This window comes from Lissotriton vulgaris, chromosome 2_1, assembly GCF_964263255.1.
Source record: "Lissotriton vulgaris chromosome 2_1, aLisVul1.2, whole genome shotgun sequence".
Taxonomy (NCBI): Eukaryota; Metazoa; Chordata; class Amphibia; order Caudata; family Salamandridae; genus Lissotriton; species Lissotriton vulgaris.
In genome coordinates this window covers 179,602,903-179,624,110 of record NC_141687.1, presented here as the reverse complement: position 1 = coordinate 179,624,110, position 21,208 = coordinate 179,602,903, and the positions used below count along the sequence as shown (strand labels likewise).

Sequence of the window (21,208 nt, the reverse complement as noted above, 5' to 3'; positions counted from 1 at the left end):
CAGTGCCTCGGCGCACTCTATGGGGTTTTTGTTGCGCCTTACAAAGCTAATTAACATGACATATGTTTGCGGGGGCCATGGTGACATCATGATTCTCTTTTTAGCCAATAGCAACACCAGTGAAACAAATTAGCAGCAGATCTTTCCTTTTCCATGTTTGGGATTTAATCCTAACATACAGTATGCTAGTGAATGCACTATAGTGATTTCTGATTCTCTGTTCACAGCGGTCATCACCTGATACCAATGGATGCTCAGCCCAGAAAAGGGTGTAAACAGATGTTTAATTGTTAGGTGGAGGAGTGTTCCAAAAGAAAGCTTTTGGGGAAGATATGTAAGGAAAAAAAAGAAAGATAACTGTGCCAGATTGTCAACGTTATGCCAGTTCATTCGCTGTACGGGTTGTCGGTTCTCCCATCAGGAGTTCTTGGCTCTGTACTGAGTTGTCTTCTCTTCCTCTCCGGGTCCCATCAAACAGAAAAGGAGGTTTGTCCCTCAAGACAGAAAATAACAACCAGGTTTGTTTGTACCAAAAGAAAACTCAAACTGTCCCCTTTTCACCTAGGGTCAGGGTTGGTGCACTTTTTGTGAGGGGGAGTTATATAAGGTGATTTTGTGTCCCATTCGCCACCTCCCAAAGGTGAAGAACTTAAACAAAGGTGCTTGCCTGAAGCCACGGCCCTCCGGGGACGTGGCCGAGGGAGTCTTGCCGTCCTCTTCCTCTTGGACCGGTAGGCGTTGCCTCTAGAAGGGTCTCTCTCCTGCTTGACTTCCTGTCGCACAGGGTCTTCACGCTGACCTTCTGTGGCTCCTCCTGTCTCCTGCACGATGGACGTTCCTCCTCCCATCCTTACAGCTGTCAGATAGTCCACTTCGCTGCCCTCTGTCCGAGTCAGTGTTTCTGATTCTCCGCCCACCGCTGACACCTCTTGACGTAACTGCGTCACGTTTTGTGCAGCATCTGGGCCGTCACACTCATTCTCTCTGTCTGAGCATGGGGCCATGTTAGAAAACCTTACCCGTAGGAGGTGCAGGATTACACACACCATATGTAGATCTGCAGCCATCTTGGCGTCACCTCAGTTATTCCTGTTATCTAGCTGGGTACATTATGTTTATTACTTTTGGGGAAAGATAATGTAGTGATTTCATTAAACACAATCACGAAATAGATACTGTGATAATCAAGTATTTATTCTAAAAGAACAGAGCTTGCAGGGAGCAACAGGTGACTGCCAGAGTTAACGAAGGTCAACTGTCAGTGCGGGGCTAGAGCACTAACGTCACTTAAATATGTAAATAAATATTCCACAGCTGGCGCGTGCCATCTGACCAATAGTGTGAAGGAAACATGTAAAAGACTAGAACTACAACAGATAATCTTTTAAATTGTGTGAGCTGGTATTTTACATTATTAGTCACTGTTTTGGGGTACCCTAAAATCCAGCTCCACTCTGCACATGCAAAGTTCGTCCTGTTATCCTATTCCCATTTCTGCCAGATTGTCAGCGGAGTTTCTGCGCAATCTGAATGGGGTGGGGTGGGGTGGGGTGCAGGCCCGGACTGGCCGTTGCGGGCACCGGGCAATCCCCCGGTCGGCCGCATGAGTGGGGGGCGTTTTTGGGCCCCAGGGGGCCGTTTTTGCTACAGGGCCGTTTTTTGCAGCATGTGTGTGTGTGTGTGTCTGTGTGTCTGTGTGTGTGTGTATGTGTCACAATACCATGCTGCTGTGTAGTCAGGGCTCAATAGAAAACATATTGTTGTAGAAACCAACAGTGGTAAAAGCATCCTATGAATTTGTCAGATCTGGTAATCCAATGTCACTGGTGATATTTGTTTTATCAACCTGTGAGGGATGAAAAGCTGAACGGCCCATCAGATTTCAAACCTGTGACCATGGGGTAAAACAGAGTCTGGCAAGGCCAATAGGTCTTGCCAGACTCTGGCAAGGTCCCAAAGGCGAGACCTATTGGCCATGTTAATGCTTGTTTAAGAGCCAGTCCTCGCCTGAGTTATCACCCCACGTGTAGACAAAAAAATGCAAAGCGGCTCCTTCTGACCCACTCTTTATCTGGGGTCAAGTTCCACCTGACTCCAAAGGTGCCGCCACACACGGAGCAAAACCCACTGCAAAGGAGTGACTACCCAGAGTCCTTCCAATCCCCCCCCTGATCACTCCACACCTGTCAGGGTCAGACTACAATCTTTCCAACCAATCTAGTAATCCATCACCATAGACCAATGGGTACTACCCATTATCCAACATGGCTATTTTCTGGAGCTCATTACCACACCACCTTATCCCTCCTCGAACTCGCAGGTTAGCACAAGATCATCTGACACTTCTCAAACAAGAAGTCAAGGCCCTTCTTCTCAAGGGAGCTATAGAACATGTCCCGCTTCAACAACAGGAATCCGGTGTATATTCTCTATACTTTCTCATTGCCAAAGAGTATGGGTCACTCAGACCATCTTAGATCTCCGACCCCTCAACCCGTACATCCTATCGAAACATTTCCATATGATTACTATACAGTCTGTTATTCCACTTCTCCAACAGAGCGACTCTATGGCAACAGTTGACCTAAAGGAGACCTATTTCCATATACCAATACAACCTGCACGCTACAAAAACCTCAGATTTGTCACAGACAAAAATTACCAATTCAAATTTCCACCATTTGGAGTGACCACAGCATGTTGAATTTCCACAAAAAGTTTAGCAGTAGCTGCAGCACATCTGTGAAGTCAAAGCGTTCACACAATCCCATACCTGGATGATAGGTTCATCAAAGCCAGTACCCACCTACAGTGTTAACAGTACACTCAATTGACAGTGGATCTACTTCATAGACTAGGGTTTACAATAAATTTCCCCCAGTCTCAACTTCATCTTCTCCAAATTCAGCCTTACTTAGGAGCAATTCTAACACCCCTTTATGGCTAACTTATCCTAATCCCACTTGAGGTCCGAAATTTCAGGTCACTCTACCACAGTTCCAACCAAACAAAACTCTCACAGCTTAGACCTTGATGAGTCTGTTAGGAATGATGATCTCTTGCATTGCCAAAGTTCCCTATGCAAGGTTGGTCATGCATCCCATGCAGCAATGTCTAGCTCGCCAGTGGTCTCAATCAGAGGGTCACCTCCAAGATGTAGTGTTGATAGACAGCCGCACTCACCAGTCTCTACAATGTTGGAACCCCAACAACCTGCTACAGGGGTGTCCTTTTTTAGACCCTTTTTCTCTCCTAACACCTACTACAGACGCACCTGAGACGAGTTAGGGTGCCCATCTACAAGACCTCACAGTACAAGGGCTGTGAGATGCCAAACATCAGTCTCTACATACCCACTACTTGGAGCGTCAGGTGATCTTCCTGGTACTAAAGGCTTTCCTTCCTCACCTATCTCCCAAACTTATCCTAGTCGGGACGGACAATATGACAGCCCTGTATTATTTGCAAAAGCAGGGGACACTGTTTTCTCAACTGTCAAAAGTCTCTCAGAACGCGGGAAAACAATCTAACAAAGGAGTTGTTGCCCATGCACAGTATCGCCGAGAAGAGGAGTTACTCAGTCTTGTGACTCAAAGGAAAACAGCTTACACAACTCCAGACCCAACACTAGCTGGCAGGACTATGCACAGCATGTGAATCTACAGCACTACATGCCACGAAAAAAAAAATATATATATATATATATATTCTCTTGTGTAAGTTTAGTAATGGTAGTCATTGTGATGGATTTGGTGAGTGGAGCGTCCAGAGAACTGCTTAATATAACTTTCTTACTCTCCTTCACTCTAACCTAAACTGGAATAGTTGCCCCCAAAGATGCCGTCTTTTTTATAAAGGACCCCTCACTGCAAGGTCCCAGATTAACTCTTACATTTTCTGTCCTTTGCAAGACGGATGGAATAACTTCTCCTCCACTGCGTCATATTTACGCTTTTCTCTATTATGGTATAATACTCTTGTAGTCATTGGAGTAGTGACTTTCTCGGTTTGGATATATTTACTGATTGGGCCAAAATAATTGACAGCTGACCCTCAGTAGTCTCGTCTGCCTTGATTGGGGAACTTTCATCCAGTATGTTCTTGTCCTTCTGTGTGGGAATCCAGCTGAAGATGTTGAGGACAACCGTGGTCCAAGAGGAGACCATCAATTTAGTGTCAGGAAAGCTCATGTCATATCTAGGTAAGCGCGATTGGGGACTTGGCATAGTATCTATTTTGTCATTGCTTATTGGTACCGATGTGTAAACCACTGACTTAAAATGTTATCCCTCCAGGTGCACAAACCTGGTGGGAATGCACCCAGTTACAAGACCTGAAGTCCTTTGTACTGGTGAACAGCTATCTAGAAGGGAAGGGATTTACCTATTCTTTGACGGAGCCTGTCAATGTTAAATTCAAAAGCGTCCTTCTGCAATTGTGTGATATATTTCACTTGAGATTCTTGCTTATATACGACATGTTCATATGCCAAGCACTGGTATTGGGGCTAGATTTGAGCTCATTTTAGGTGCAAGTGTCCGTACCAATGCAGGACCTCTGCTTGGACTTAAAAGCTACATAGATGGTTGAGCAAGAATTATGATATTGGAGTTGGTTGAGATACTGCTACATGACCTGTGCTGGGGTCAGAGCGGATATGAAAACTGTACCTGGGTTCAGTGCTGATACACAAAGATAACTGAGGGGTGAGCTCACTTCTGGTATAGGCATAATTAATGTCATCACTTGTGGATGTGCTAAACTTGCATCCATAGCTGATAAAATCTGTATTCTGAAAAAAACATGTTTATTATTGATAAAGGAGTGGTGGATGATGTTACGGACACTAGAGCTGTGCTTTATGTCAAATCTGTAGGAGGAGTTGCGATTGAGGTCCGCACTAAAGCAGGAGCTGTGCTTCTAGAAAGGCTAAACAATAGTGGTACGAGAGCTGTGCTGGTTTTTAATGCCGATTTGGTTTTTTGTGTGTTTTTTTTGTTTTTTCAAATGCTAATTTTTGTTTTCTAAAGCTCTAGGAAACCACTCTCTGCACACTAAGGCACAACCTCTGAACAAAGCTTTCCTTACTTGTGTTTTCTTCTTTTAGAAATGCATCTACAGACGTGGAATCTGCCCACTGCCCTCTGCAGCCTGCAAGATGAGCTGGATGTCGCCGAGTTTGAATCCGAGGTGAGGGCAGATACCTGTGTATGTTCATACTGGTCGTGCTCAAGGCCCTCAATTTCTTTTTGAGATCTAGATTTGATAGACCTATAATAATACTGGAAAATGTTAAAGCTAATGTTTCTTATTTTTATTTTACATTTGTAGGTCTGGCCTAGAGATCACCTTAGCAGTTTTAAATATGCATAAGTAAAACATTTACATTTGTTCACAGAATGGCTTAGGGTCAGCCCTCTTCATCTGTTGGTCTTTTCAGCAAACATTCACGTTTTGCTTCTACCCAACACAGATACATTATCAGGTAATTGTTACCCCTTCCTCCATTGGCTCACCGCCTAAAAAGAAGTGGGATACAATGGCAGGGCTGTAGACCAATACTTTACTTTGCTAATGTTTTTTTCCCATTCTTTATTCCTTAATTTTTTTTTGATGTTGTAGCTACCCTCCTGTGTTGAAACTGTTTATAGGTTACAGGTTGTTTAAGGTTATTGGCTTTTCCAATGCTTGTTATATTAAGTCATACCAGTAGAATCAGTTAAAATAAGAAAGTTATAGGTAGAGTGCCTGAATTCATCTTGGCCACCGGTATTTACTGTGGTACACATTCCATTCTGTTGTTCTATTGCTCACTGTTCCACTACTGATTGTGACCAACTATATGCAAATCTGCCATTGGCCTACAACAGTACGAACAGCCCAGCTCTGTCTGTAAAGCCAATGAACCTAGCCCAGTTTCAGCCAGGTTGGTCCACGCCAGTTACATATTTATTATAACTCATCCGACATAGATATGATGTTGCACCTAAATACTGAGGCAATTGACAGTCTGTGATAAAACTGATAAACTATTTGAATGCATAAAAGATTTGGGCACATGTTGGTGTATACAATATTTATATCATACGGTATACAACCATTACAACGCAACTATTACAACGGACTACTTTTACAACGCAACTACTACAACGCAGGATCCTTTACAACGAATGCCTTTACAACGCATGACATTACATAGCAGATGCTATTACAACGCATGCCATTACAACGTAAGTATAGGTAAGTATATCATTTTATTTAAACATTTTATTTAATTCCAAAAAATTATTTAATTAGTTAAATTAATTAATTTAATTTATTTTTAATATTTATTAAAGTAATTTTAAAAAGTAAGTATGAGTATAGGAGTATATGTTTTGGGGTACTGAGGTATATGTTTTGAGGTGTTTGGGTATTTTAAGGGTTCAGCTATAGTTTTGGGTTATGGGGTACAGGGGTAGTTTTAGGGTTTAGGGATAGGTATGGGTTTTGGGGTACAGGGGTATTTTTAGGGTTCAGGGCTAGGTTTGGGTTATGAGGTACAGGGGTATTTTTAGTCAAGTCAAGTCAAGAGATTTATATAGCGCGCTACATACCCATAGGGTCTCAAGGCGCTGGAGGGAGGGTGGGGAATTACTTGTCGAATATCCAAGTTTTAAGTTGCTTTCTGAATGCTAGGTGGTTCTGAGTAAGGCGAAGGTGAGTGGGAAGTGAGTTCCAGGTTTTAGCTGCGAGGTAGGAGAAGGATCTACCTCCCATGGTGGTTTTGTTGATGCGAGGTACCGTGGCAAGGGCTTGGTTGGAGGATCGCAGCTGACGGGAGGGGGTGTAGAAGGACAATCGTGTGTTGAGGCATTCGGGCCCAAGTTCGTAAAGTGCTTTGTGTGCGTGGGTTAGGAGGCGGAAAGTAATCCTCTTATTTACGGGGAGCCAGTGGAGGTTTTTCAGGTGGCCAGAGATGTGTTCTTTACGCGGGATGTCTAGTATGAGCCTGGCTGAAGCGTTCTGGATGCGTTGGAGTTTTTTCTGGAGTTTTGCGGTGGTACCGGCGTATAGTGTGTTTCCGTAGTCCAGGCGGCTCGTGACCAGTGCGTGGGTGACCGTTTTTCTAGTTTCGGTGGGGATCCAGCGAAATGTTTTTTTGAGCATGCGAAGAATGTTGAAGCAAGATGATGAAACGGCGTTGACTTGTCTGGTCATCGAGAGTGAGGAGTCCAGGATGACGCCCAGGTTCCGTGCATGGTCCGTCGGGATGGGGGCTTTTCCAAGGGCTTCTGGCCACCAAGAGTCATCTCAGGCGGAGGGGGAGGTGCCTAAGATGAGGACTTCTGTTTTGTCTGAGTTCAGTTTCAGACGGCTGTGCTTCATTCACTCGGCTACTACTTTCATTCCTTCGTGTAAGTTGGTTTTGGCAGTGTTAGGGTCTTTGGTGAGTGATAGGATCAGTTGAGTGTCATCCGCGTAGGAGATGATGTTGAGATTGTGTTGGCGAGCGATGGCCGCAAGGGGGCTCATGTACACGTTGAAGAGGGTGGGGCTGAGTGACGATCCTTGTGGCACGCCGCAGATGACTTCAGAGGCCTTTGACTTGAATGGTGGGAGGCGGACTCTCTGTGTTCTTCCGGTGAGGAACGAGGTGATCCATTCCAGTGCTTTTCCTTGGATTCCTACGTCTCTGAGGCGCTGTAGAAGGGTGCTGTGACAGACTGTGTCGAAGGCAGCGGAGAGGTCGAGGAGGATGAGGGCGACTGTGTCTCCATTGTCCAGTAGAGTTCGAATGTCGTCTGTTGCTGCGATGAGGGCGGTTTCAGTGCTGTGTTTGGCTCGGAAGCCGGACTGTGAGGATTTGTTGGTTTCGAGGAAGGCGGCGAGCTGGTTGTTGACCGCTTTCTCAATGACTTTGGCCGGGAATGGAAGAAGCGAGATGGGGCGGTAGTTTTTGAGTTCGGTGGGGTCAGCTGTGGGTTTTTTCAGAAGGGCGCTGAGTTCTGCGTGTTTCCAGCTTTCCGGGAAGGTGGCGGAGTTGAGGGAGCAGTTGATGACATCTCGGAGGTGGGGTGCTATGATGGAGTCTGCTTTGTTGAAGATGTGGTGAGGGCAAGGGTCAGTTGGGGATCCTGAGTGGATGGAGTTCATCAGGCGGATGGTGTCCTCAGTGGAGATTGGGTTCCAGTCGTTAAAGATGTTCAAGGGGGGTGAAGGTCCTGCAGAAGATTGGGTAGGTTGGTCTTCGGGTCGGTTGTCGAAGCTGTTGTGGATGTCTGCGATTTTTGTTGTGGAAGAAGGAAGCTAGGGAGTGGCAGAGGGCTTGGGAGGGGGTGATGTCGTTGGAGTTGGCTGATGGGTTGGTAAATTCTTTGACGATCTTGAATAATTCCTTGCTATTGTGGGCGTTGTTATCTAGACGCTCTTTGAATGCGGCTTTCTTGGCAGATCGGATTAGTTGGTGGTGTATGCGGGTGGCGTTTTTGAAGGCGTCCCTGGTGATGGTGTTAGGATCTTTTTTCCAGGCCTTTTCGAGGGAGCGACAGTGTTTCTTCGATTTCTTAAGATCATCGTTGAACCAGGATGCGTTTTTGCTGCCTAGCTTGATTTGGCGTTTTTTCAGCGGTGCTAGGATGTCGGCGCTGTTGGATAGCCATTGGGTGAGGTTGATGGCTGCTTGGTCGGGGTTTGAGGTGTGGGCGGGGGGGTTTAGTAGAAGCGATGAGATCTGGTCGCTGGTGATTTTGTTCCAGTTTCTTCGCAGGGTGGGTTGAGGATGGTTGTGGATTGTGGTCTTATTGTAGGTAAAGTGAACGCAGCTGTGGTCCGTCCAGTGAAGAGCTGCGGTGTGACTGAATGAGATATGTTTGCTGGAGGTGAAGATAGGGTCCAGCGTGTGATCTGCGATGTGGGTGGGCGTAGAAACAAGTTGTTTGAGTCCGAGGTCGGCGATATTGTCCAGAAGGGTGGTGGTGCTGCTGTCGTTGCTCTTTTCCAGGTGAAAATTGAGGTCTCCCAATAGAATGTAGTCCTCGGAGGGGAGGGCGTGTGGGGTGATAAAGTCAGTGATGTCGTCACTGAATTGTGCACGGGGTCCTGGAGGCCGGTAGAGGAGGGTGCCTCTGAGTGTGGTCTTGGGGTCGATGTGGATCTGGAAGTGAAGGTGTTCGGCGCTAGTGAGGTTGACGTCTGAACTGGTTGAGATGCGGATGGAGTTCTTATGGACGATAGCGATGCCTCCTCCTGTATGCTTGATGCGGTCCTTTCGGATGATCTTGTATCCTTTCGGAATGGCAATGGTGATGTCTGGGGCTGAAGAGGCGTTCATCCATGTTTCTGTTAGGAAGGCGACGTCCGGTGAAGTGGTGTCTAGTAGATTCCAGAGGTTGATGGCGTGCCTGTGGACCGAGCGGGTGTTGAGCAGGATGCATTTAAGGTGGTTGGTGTCAGATATCTGGTTGGTGTTAGTGGATGAGGAGTTGTTCTTGGTGCCGTCGAACTTGCAGGAGTTGCAAGAGAAGGGTCCATGGGTGTGTCCAGGAGCGGCTTGGGCGCAGTTGGGGGAGCGGCCGGGGTTAAGGGCTAGGAGGGTGGTGGCTTCGTAAGTGATGCGAGTGGGCTGGGCATTACGGGGACCAGGGGGTCTGGCGCTGGGCGCGGTCCAGGCGCGGACGGGCGTAGACGGGCTTACCTTTGGCGCACCTTCGGCGCGGCCGTAGCGCGTGGACGCTGTACGTGGGACCATCTGACATATATGGACAGTGGAGGGGGCGGAGCGTGGGAGGGTCAGCAGGGAGGCGGGATCAGAGAGGCGGGTCAGGGGAGAGCAAAACACAAAATGGAGGAATGAAAGTGAAAACAAACAGCGAAGGCACAGTACAATGCTCGCCAGCAAGCTATCAAAGGCACCTAAATCCTGCACAATGTGTATACCTAAAGCGCTATCCACAAAGCAACCAACCTTGGAAGCGTTACACAACACAGAAGTCTAAGCGATAAATACACAGCGCTAATTAAATGAGAACAATTGGGTTTCCTAAGCGCTACACGATAATGATCTTCAAAGCGCAATTACAGTAGGAGACGCTACGGTGCACTACTTTAATATCCCAGTGAAAGAAGCACAGAGCGCGAGGCAGATGATATTATACAGTTTTCAAGGCGCTGCAAGAGCGGGAGCTTCAAAGCGCGACTATGCTGCCAGAGGCTACGATACCAGGTGCAGTCGGGAGGTCGAGGGTGCAAGAGGCTTCAGCTGCGGGCTGTAGGGGCTGCAGATAGATCGAGCAGGGAGCGTGGGGGAGCAACCGTACAGGGGTATTTTTAGGGTTCAGGGCTAGGTTTGGGTTATGGGGTACAGGTAACTCCCCCTGGAGTTAGAATATTATTTTAAAACACCTACACTATTTTTACACTAACTGGAGTTAGAATATTATTTTACAACACCTACACTATTTAAAAAAAAAATATATATATATATATATATTTACAAATATATTAATAAAAAATTAATTTAAGAAATAAAATTAAGTAAATATTTATTAATTAAATAAAAAAAATAATATACTTACCTAGACCTACGTTGTAATGGCATGCGTTGTAATAGCATCTGCTATGTAATGTCATGCGTTGTAAAGGCATTCGTTGTAAAGGATCCTGCGTTGTAAAAATTGCGTTGTAATGGTGTGCGTTGTTAAAGTATGCGTTGTAACGTCATACATCCATATCGTACACGTAGCCACTTTAGAGCTTATGGTATCATACACTGCTTAATGTAACTTTCTAGCTCTCCTTCACTCTCACCTAGACTGGAATAGTTGCCGCAAAAGATGCCGTCTTTTTATAAAGGAGCCCAGCTTGATCCACCCCTCGCTGCAAGGTCATCTTTACCCTTAATTATGCATCACTAACTATCCCAGACTAACTTATATTTTCTGCCCTTTGCAAGATGTATTGGAATAACTTCTCCTCCACTACGTCATATTTACGCTTTTCTCTATTATGGTAGAATACTCTTGTAGTCATTGGATTAGTGATTTTTTCGGTTTGGATCTATTTACTGATTGGGCCAAAATAATTGACAGCTGTCCCTCAGTAGTCTCGTCTGCCTTGATTGGGGAACTTTCATCCAGTATGTTCTTGTCCTTTCTGTGTGGGAATCCAGCTGAAGATGTTGAGGACAACCGTGGTCTAGGAGGAGACCATCAACTTAGTGTCGGAAAAACTCATGTCATATCTAGGTAAGAGCGATTTGGGACTTGGCACAGTATCTATTTTGTCATCGCTTATTGGTACCGATTTATGGGCCCCTGCTCCTGTTCCAGAAGTGTAAACCACTGACTTAAAATGTTATCCCTCCAGGTGCACAAACCTGGTGGGAATGCACCCAGTTACAAGACCTGAAGTCCTTTGTACTGGTGAACAGCTATCGAGAAGGGAAGGGATTTACCTATTCTTTGAAGGATCCTGTCAATCTTAAATTCAAAATCGTCCTTCTGCAATTGTGTGATATATTTCACTTGAGATTCTTGCTATTATATGACATGTTCATTGTTTGTCCTTTTCCCCTGCTAGTTAATGTTTTCCATGTGTTAAGTAGGGCACAGGCTTGTGTCCCACTTTTTGTATTGTTGTGGAAAAAACTTTTTTTATTTGCTAAAAAAGTTAATATTAGACCTCTGTCCGGCTGGACATGTCGATTCAATATAGCAACGACTGAGTCTATATTCATTGTCCTTATATTCTCCCTTCTCCAGGGGCCACTGTTGTTTAAAAGAATTAACTCCCAAGGTCCCTGGTCGACTTGTTTGGGTTCCCTTGTTGCCTTAAAATATGTTCATATGCCAAGCACTGGTATTTGGGTTAGGGACAAGAATTGGTACCAATGCAGGAGCTCTGCTTGGACTTAAAAGTTACTTAGATGGTTGAGCAAGAATTGGGAATGCACCCAGTGATCAGACCTGAAGTCCTTTGTACTGGTGAACAGTTAAAAACTTGGTAAGCTTATTACTATATCACAGGGGATTATTCAGCCCTCAGAGCACCACTGAACAGGATTAAAGTTTTATGGTGTTGGGCTTACTGAGACGTATCTCCCACAAAAACCTATTCACCTAGTGCCGTTTGGAGTTGGAGTCTCACTCCCGCTAGGGTCTTAGTCCACCCTGTCAAGGTGTTACTTAGGCCCACTGTGGCTGCATCAGATGGGCTGGAAACATTCATACCTTAAAACCAGTACCCAAGAATAGCACCTTTCAATGAGAAAGGAATGGGCTTCTACATCTTCCATGTTTTTCTGTACATAGCATGTTACCCTTGAATCCTCATTCTGTGAGGACAAGAGCAGCAGTGGATTCTAATGGGACTAGTAGCATTCTCCCATTTGCATGTCTGGTATACTGGTAGTTAGCCATGGTTAAAAGAGGGGGTGGGTGGATGTGTGTGTGTGTGTGTGTGTGTGTGTGTGTGTGTGTGTGTGTGTGTGTGTGTGTGGTGTCAGAGCTTTGTCGATTGTGTGAGAGGTTGGGTACAAGAGGTTTGCAAAGGGAATTCAGAATTGGTGTGTAAAGGGAGTAGATACAGTTGTATGTGTGGATGTTCATACGAAGTAAGTCTTTTTGTTTGTTCCTTACATCTCTTTTGGTTTATTTATATCCGAACAGTCCGCTTTCAGTGCAGTTGAACATATTTTTAAGTCAAGCATGGATCAGTGCAATGCCTTTTACAACACACAAATTGATAGTAGAGACAAGAAGCCATGATACAACTGTTGCTAAAAAGCAGATGTCAGTTGTAAAACCTTGCCACCATGGGCAGCAAGCATACCTCTGAAGTGTCTGTTTATCGAGTTCGAAGGCACCTGATGTTATCAGGGGGTTGAAGGAGGTTCACTGCTAAATAGTGGAGGAGTCCATGATTGTCTGGCTTCAGCCCACTGCAGTAGATAGCTGTGAAAGCCTCTCTGCACAAAGGTGTTGATATCAAGAATGGGGAACAGAGGATTGATGGTCTGCAAATGTCCATGTGATTTAGAACATCAAGTTTGTAGCATATGTAGCTGTAGATGCACATGCTGTGTATACTACCACCATCTAGTGTTGGGCTCGGACGTGTACAACTATTTTTTCTTCGAAGGAAGTCTTTTCGAGTCACGTGACCTAGTGACTTCACCTATTAGTGACAATAGGCATTGGCTCCATTGTCCTTTCTCTGTCATCAAGTTCAGACATGTGGATGTGAGCTCCGGTTCAATGCCACGTGCTCTCACCAGGCTTTCAGATCAGTCTTAGGCGATTGTGAAAACCATCTCACTTTCTCGTTGGTCTCCACCGTTATCTATGATTCCATTCCAGTAAATGACCTTTTGGGATACCATCACTGCAGTCGAGGATGTCCCAGTAATGGGAAGAACTCCATTTCGGTTCTGCTCAACTTGCCATGCCAATTAATCGAGGACAGACCTCCACAAAGTCTGCAATCTGTGTTTGTCCCCTGAACTACGTGAAGACTCTGTTCGGTATGTCTCACATTCTCGAATCAGGAGTCCCTTTGGAACCGAAGAACTCGCTGCATCTCTTAGACTTCCATGGTCGCACCAAAGCGAGGTGGAAGCCACCAGAGACCTCCTCATAGAGGGAGATTGAGAGGGGAATCGGATGTCGAACATTTGGACGCCCCAACCATTGAAATCGATGTGCCTTTTTTGCCGGAAAGTGTTGACTCCAAAACCGATGTCGAAGCAGAAGAGCCAAATATAATTATCTCCCCTACTCGCCAAAGAAAGGCACCAGCCTTGACCTCCCAGGCTACCTCTAAGACCTCCGGAGCACCACTGCCTTCCGGTAATATTTGACAATGACATTCCAAGCAGGACCAGACGTCTGAAGACGCATGCTCAGCCACCATCTGAACCTGCGTCTGAAGGCGCATGCTCGGCCGCCGTCTGAATTTAAGGAGGTGGGCCGGAAGCATTCAGAGCAAAGACATCCTGCCCCAAAGCATTCGGAGCCAAGGGACACCAACATGAAGATTTTGGAGCTGAGGGACACTGACCTGAAGCATTCAGAGCCAAAATCGACCTTGGCGCATCTCCATGTCATACCTCTTTGGCTCCATCCAGACCGCCATCTGCAACTGCATCCTCCACTGCTTCTGAGGATTTTGAACAACCAATCTTTCAGCTACTGTAAGACCATCAAGCAGCAATGAATCCAATTCCAGCCTGGATCCTAGAAAGACTGTCCCTCAGAAGAGGAAATTGACTTTTGAGAGAGTCCTCAATTCTCCTGTGGCACCCACTCCCAGAATGCCTGAGACACAACAGGGCTGCCTCTCCACTGCTTCCTGCTTGTCCTTCTCCTCCATTCCCACATCATCTTTCCACACCTTATCCTTCCTCCTCTTTGCTTCCTGTGGGTTCTCCTCAACACTCACCACAGGGTTCCACACACTCTGGATGGGGAGAGTCCATTGCGACCCTGTGAACCTCATGACCCTACTGATCGCCCATAGGGTCTAGACCCCTGGGATGACTGACACAGAGCCTCCAGCAGGCAGAGACCCAGACCTGTATCCCAAAAAGCCCTGTCCTCCAGATAATGTCATAAGGTCCTGCATAGAGCAGTCACCTTTCACAAGGTAGATTCGGATCGCAGCTTGAAGAGGAATTCCTTATGGAGACCCTCTCATCCACTCAACGCTCCTAACAGTACCTCCCTATGGTGGTCAAGGGAGTTGTTAGACCGACCACTGAAATATAAAAGAGACAGTTAAGTGAGGGTTGTTACATTGAGGGTTGATCAGAAATTCAAGGCTTCTCTCACTAACCCACCATACATCCTGTGTCCGTTACCCCCCGACTATTTGTGAATGCAGCTCAAATGAGCTAACACATAGGGGACGCACCCCTCCGGACTGGAAGAATACAAAAATCGATGCTGGTGGCGAAAGGGTAGAGGCACAGTCTGCTACGCATTGGTGCATCGCTAAGTCTGCAGGTCTACTCTCCGGTATGATCACGCCTACTGGAATCAGAGCGTGAAACTTGTCCAGCATCTCCAAGAACAGTATCTCAAAAAGGGCCAAGAGATGATGGCGAAGGCCAATATCTCCAACATCATAATCTGCTGCGCACTGGATGCCGCAAACACAGCTGCTCTTGGTATAAACAGCAGCAACCTCTTGCACCGCCACGTGTGGCTGCAAGTCTCTGAAGTTAGGCCAAAGGTCCCCCAACACATTCTAAATGTACCATTTGAAGACCAGAATCTCTTCGGCCCTCCGGTCAACAAGATGCTACAAAACCTAAAAAAAGGTACTGACACCGCTAAAGCTATGGGCGTCCTACAAACACCTGTTCCTCGTGGCTCATTTCCCAATATCATAGTGCATCCAAAACTCCCACCCCGGACACCTCTTCCACCTTTTCAAGGCTCACGCAGCAGTCACCTCCACAAGGCTACTGTAGGGGTGGATACTGGGGTAACCATGATAAGCCACAGGAAAGGGCTTCTACTTCAAAACTCTGACAGTCTTTTTCTCCTTCCGTCCACAAAAACTTGTCTGGGGAAGGCTGCATGGATTTTTGCCCCTTTGGACAGTAATCTCCTGTGACTGAGTCCTTGACTTCATACAGAACGGGTACTGTCTACAACTCATTAATACACCACCAATTATCCCCACCACAAACCCTGGAACATTAGTGTCCCCTTCAGGAGTGGATACAGGCCCTTCTTCCCAAGGGGGCCATAGAACTTTTTCTGCCACAACACTACGGAAAAGGGGTGTACTCCCTTTAGTTCCTAATCCCCAAAAAGGCCAGCTCCCTTAGAATCATTCACGATCTCAGACCTCTCAACAAATACATTCTGTCGGAGCACTTTTATATGGTGACTCTAGAAGACGATCTGGCACTACTGCAACAAGGTGACTTCATGACCGCCCTCGATCTGAAGGATGCCTATTTTCACATACCCATCCGCCCGCGCGTCAAAGATACCTGGGTTGGTGGTGAGTGGACAACACTACCAATTCAAAGGAGCTCTGCTCGAGGTTACCACAGCCCCATGGGTCTTTACAAAATGGCTGGCCATGGTGGCAGCTCATTTCAGAAGGATCAGCATCCACATGTTTCCTTACCTGGACGACTGGCTGACCACAAGCGCCACACAGCAAATGTGCCCATCGCACACCAAGACCAACATTCAGGCCTTACCCAGTCTAGACTTAATGATCAGATTGACCAAATCCCTTCAGCTCCTTTAAGTACAGCTCTTTCTCTGGGCCATCCTAGACCTGTAGGTGGGGAATAGTTACCCCAGTCCAGCAACAGTATAAGCTTTTCAAAACCTGCTATATCTGTTGTTTGTCAGATCGCCAAATAACAATCGGAACTATGATGCACTTGCTAGGAATGATTGCATCTTGTATAGCAATAGTTCCTCATGCCAAACGACACATTCACCTGTTGCGGGAGTGCCTAGTGGCACAAAGGTCTGAAGCGGAGGGTCATCTGGAGGATCCAGTGTTGGTTTTGGGCTGCACACACTGCTCTCTACAGTGGTTGAATACAAACAACTTGTTGCAGGGGCAGCCCTTCCTAGACCCCGTCCCACAAGAGACCATCACCACGGACGCCTTGCTCACAGGCTGGGGTGTGCATTTCAGTCATCTTACATTTCAAGGGAAGTGGACATCTGCCTAGCACTCCCCCCCCCCCCCCCCCCCCCCCACCCACCCACCCCCACCACATCAGTCACCCGGAGTTGCTGGCTATCCAGCTCGCTTTCCGGGCCTTCCATCCTCTCACAAAACAGTCTTAGTCCGAACACAACTGCCATGTTTTACTTACAAAAACCAAGGGGCACACACTCACTGCAGTTGTCTGTAGCCCAGAGCATTTGGTGGTGGGCGATACATCTTAGAGTACATCTCCTAATTCAACACATTTCTGGAATGACCAACGATATGACAGACGTGCTCAGCAGGATGCAGTAACAAGTTCATGAATGGAAACTCATCCCCAAAGCCCTACTCCTGTACTTTCAGCGTGCGGGGTTTCCGCAAATAGATCGCCTAAAATGCTAAATATCTCAACTTTGGCACCAGACTACCACACCCACAGTCCATGGGCCATGTACTATAGATGGACCGGTCTGGGATATTTGCTTACGCTTTTCCGCCGCTCCCACTCCTACCGTTTGTGGTCCAGAGGCAGGCGCAGACATCCCTCACGCTCATCTTTGTAGGACCAATCTTAGCTCATCAACCATGGTACACCACCTTGCGCGCGCTCCCTCTATTTCCAAACAAGAAGCTCCCCAGCAGACCAGACCTTCTCACTCCACACCACGGCACTCTCGGGTACCTCAACCATCCGCAACTCAGCCAAGTAGAAACAGTTTGTACATTACTGTCTCCCTAAACATATCAATCCTCTCTCAGCATCTGTACAGGGCATTATCTGTTACCTCCTTCACCTGCAAATGTCAGGCGTCACTCACACTTCCAATCAGTTACATGTGGCTGCTGTAGCTGCCTCCGTACAGAAGTGGACAACATACTTTATTGATCAGAATACCAGTCATTAAGGTTTTTATGGATGGACTCAAACAGATTATCCCACCCCAGACGCCTTCTTATCCTGTGTGGAATCTTAATTTTGTTCTCATGAGACTCATGGGCCCTCCTACATAACCACTACACTCTTGTTCAATGCAATTCCTTTCTTTGAAGGTGGCCTTCCTTATAGTCATTACTTCCCTCAGGCGAGTCAGTGTGTTACACACTCTTACATTGGAAGAGCTTTTCTTCCAAGTCCATCATGATAGGGTGGTTCTCAGAACCTATCCCAAATTCCTCCCGTTTTCACCTTAATCAGACAGTCGAGCTCCCAGTCATCTTTCTGTATCCAGAGACTGTAGCACAATGCGCTCTGCACACTTTAAAAGTCAAATAGAGCGCTAATGTACTATATTAACAAGACAAAACCCTTCTGTAAAACACAAAAGCTATTTGTGTCACATTCCAAGCCACACAAGGGTTTTTTGTGAGTTTTTTTAAAAACATTTATTTATTGATCTTTAATCAGATATGGCATACATTAGTTTTTTGCATATAATACCAGAGGTAAGAAAGGGATACATATTCACCATTCTTGTCTTAATAAAAGCAGAAGAAAAAAGTGAAAGGAATCGATCATGGATAGTACGTTGTAACAAATCGAGCCCTCATTTGTACAATCTAATTACACATGGCACATTATGATTGGTCTTTGGGGAAATGGACTGCAATACAGTAAACATGGCATCTATTTCAGAATTAACAGAAAAAATGACAGCAGTAGTTACAAGAGGTTCATTCGTTAACAGCACATTATTATCTCAGGGCACAATTCGACACTGCCACACAAGGGTAGTGCCATTTCCAAGGCAGGGGTTTATTGGCTGGTCAAGTGCATACAGACTTATTACACTAAAGCGAAAAGAACCCTACCTGTCACCCCAGACCTTATGCCTCTCGAAAGAAAGGGACATCTATGGCTCTCTTAAGTAAAATATTACTAGCTGACATCTGTAAAGCAGCTACTTGGCCCACCCCTCCTATTTTCCCCAAACACTACTGTGTGGGTATTCTGGCTAGACAGCAAACAAAGGTTGGCCAGACTGTCCTATGTACACCTTTCCAGTCTTCTACAACATGATCAGGCTAAGCCACCGCTTTTAGAAGGACTGCTTTTCAGTCTGTTCACAGCATGTATATCTACAGCTACACATGCCACACATAGAATATGTTACTGACCCTTTTAGGATGAGTTTGTGGCAAGTAGTTCTGTAGATTCACATGTGCCTGCCCTCCTTCCTGGTCATCTGTGGTTTTTACAGATATTCTTTCCTTTGTTATCTTTAATACTTTCCTTTGCATGGTCATCTTTACTGTGTGTCTATGCTCCATCTCCAGTCTCTCCCTTCATGCTTGAAAAGATAATCTAACAATGGAGCCAATGCGCATGTGCATTACCACTAACAAGTGGAGTCACTAGGTCCTGTGACTTGTAAAGATGTCCTTCGAAGAAAAACAAGTTGTACACGTCTGAGCCCAGCACTAGAATGGGGAAGTATGCACAGCATGTTAATTTACACCCCTGCATGCCACAAACAAATGCTTACAAGGTAAGTAACATTTTCATTTCCTCTCGTTAATTGTGTGATGTGAATCATGCTCAGCACTTGCTTTTCAGTTACCCTGTCTCATTGTCGTTTTTTGTCTCAATCTTCCTCTAGGAAAACTTGCAGAGTTTCATGGAAGGATCTCTTCCTCTTGACACTTTTCTGGAGGCATTTCAGAGCAGTAGGCAGCTATCTCACCTCCGCAGGACACAGCTAGAGAAGCTACAGGAGGTCCTAGAGAAAGAACCCGAGTCTCCAAGCCCAGAGCAAGCAGAACTGCAAGGACCGGAGACTCGGAACACAACTGAACATAAGCCTCCTCGGGACCAAGGCCCAACGGCACCAAGGATGTGCCAACTCCGCTACGGACTGACGCCTGCCTTCCTTATCCCTGCTGGCGCTGTGGCACCTTTTCCTGTGCCTTCTGCCCCCCCTAACAGCAACCTTCCGCCCCTGGTTTCGCTCCCGGGCCCACCCCAGGCTCCAGGGCATGGCCCTCCTTATTCAGGACACCACTTGCGTGTGATTGGACACATTCCACTTCTCAGCCCGCGGCCTTTCAGGATCCAGCAGCTTCATCACACTCAACAACAGCGACAGCAACCACCGAAGCGATAGCACGCAACACTAGGGCGAGGCTGAAGAGAGGATGAGGTCTGAGTGGGAGACAGACAACGCCGGAAACAGGAGGAGGTCTGGGAGTGAGAGGCAGTCTAGGCCAGAAAAAGGTCTGAGAAGCTGGCTAGGCCTGAGAGAGAAACTGAAGCTAGGCCTAAGATTGCTCCAAACAAGAGAGAAAGACTGGTGGTCTGGGTGAAAAAACTAGACTAGGAGGAGGTCAGAGAGCTAGAGCTAAACTGGAGCTAGAAGTAGGTCTCAGTGGCACACGGGAGCAAGGTAGACGTTTCAGAGGTAGACATGAACTATGCTGAAACAAGGCGAAGCCTAAGATGGAGAAACAGGAATGGAATGGAATAGAAACCAGAGATGGAGATGCAGACAACACCAAAGACGAGGAGATCAGAAAAGCAAATGGATCCTGTAAGGAAGCTTAATAAAATTGAGGGGTTAAGTGGGATGAACGTAGGTCTGCGAGAGAGAGCGAGAGAGAGAGAGAGAGAGAGAGAGAGAGAGAGAGAGAGAGAGAGAGAGAGACTACATACACCAGGGTTAGGTCACAGTGGGGGTGTTAAGTAAGAGCAGGCATCGCAGAACAGAAGATCAGGGATGGTAAAAAGAGACCGTGTCAGTGGTAGGCGATGGGCAAAAAAATATGGAACATAGTGAGGGCGTCGGTGAAATTCGGTGAGTGAGATTGCGGTAATAAGAGAAATGGGTGGCCAGTGCACGAAATTGTGCATAAGTGAGCGCAGAGAACTGACATGGTCACGGACAGTTTGTGCTTTTATATTTTTTTTACACTAAGTTAAGTTTTGTAACGTCATTGATCAGATTTATGTGTAGCATGTTTTACAAATAAAACCTGTTTTTTCCTTATGTTTACTTTCGCTAGCGTGACCCATTGTACAGTGGTAGGAACACTGACTCTGATCTGCAGGGACTTTGGACGTTGATCCCTGCCTTTCCTCTCTGGGTAGACCTTACATGGAGGTATTTGCACTACTATTTGACACTTGGATTGGCTCTTCTCAGCTGATTACAGCCTTGGCCCCAAGTTCTGACCTGTATTTGATCTCCGACACGTAGATCTGGTGCGCTAGTCTATAACATGCCGGTCACCTCCGGTATTGAATGATAACTTTATTGGCTAGCCCAAAGGCTCACCTGGAACTGTGGAGTGACACAATTGTATGTGACTGGTGGTTGTGTTTCTGTGCTGATCTGTTCCTTGTGCTGTGGTATTGGCATCTCTGACCCTCCAGGTAACTAGCAAAGTGGATTGGCACTAATCACTGACCCAACGTTGACCTCTAGCATTGTTTTATTATTCCCTATTTCAGCGTCCCGGGTCATCCCATCAGCAGCGTAATTAGCTGGTAACGTCAGGCACAAAGCACGCTTCTGGTGCTCTTATTTCCCCTAATTGCAGCTGCTGA

General features: G+C 46.3%; 1 protein-coding gene across 1 annotated transcript in view; it reads left to right on the top strand.

The window, feature by feature from the left end:
* The window catches only part of VPS37D (VPS37D subunit of ESCRT-I), a 172,770-nt gene extending 152,122 nt beyond the window's left edge, over nucleotides 1-20,648 (top strand). The window contains exons 3-4 of the mRNA XM_086954695.1: nucleotides 5,108-5,190; nucleotides 19,266-20,648. Coding sequence (XP_086810821.1) covers nucleotides 5,108-5,190; nucleotides 19,266-19,769 — 587 coding nt within the window. The 3' untranslated portion in view covers nucleotides 19,770-20,648. The remainder of the gene's footprint in view (nucleotides 1-5,107; nucleotides 5,191-19,265) is intronic.
* Nucleotides 20,649-21,208: the final 560 nt, after the last annotated feature.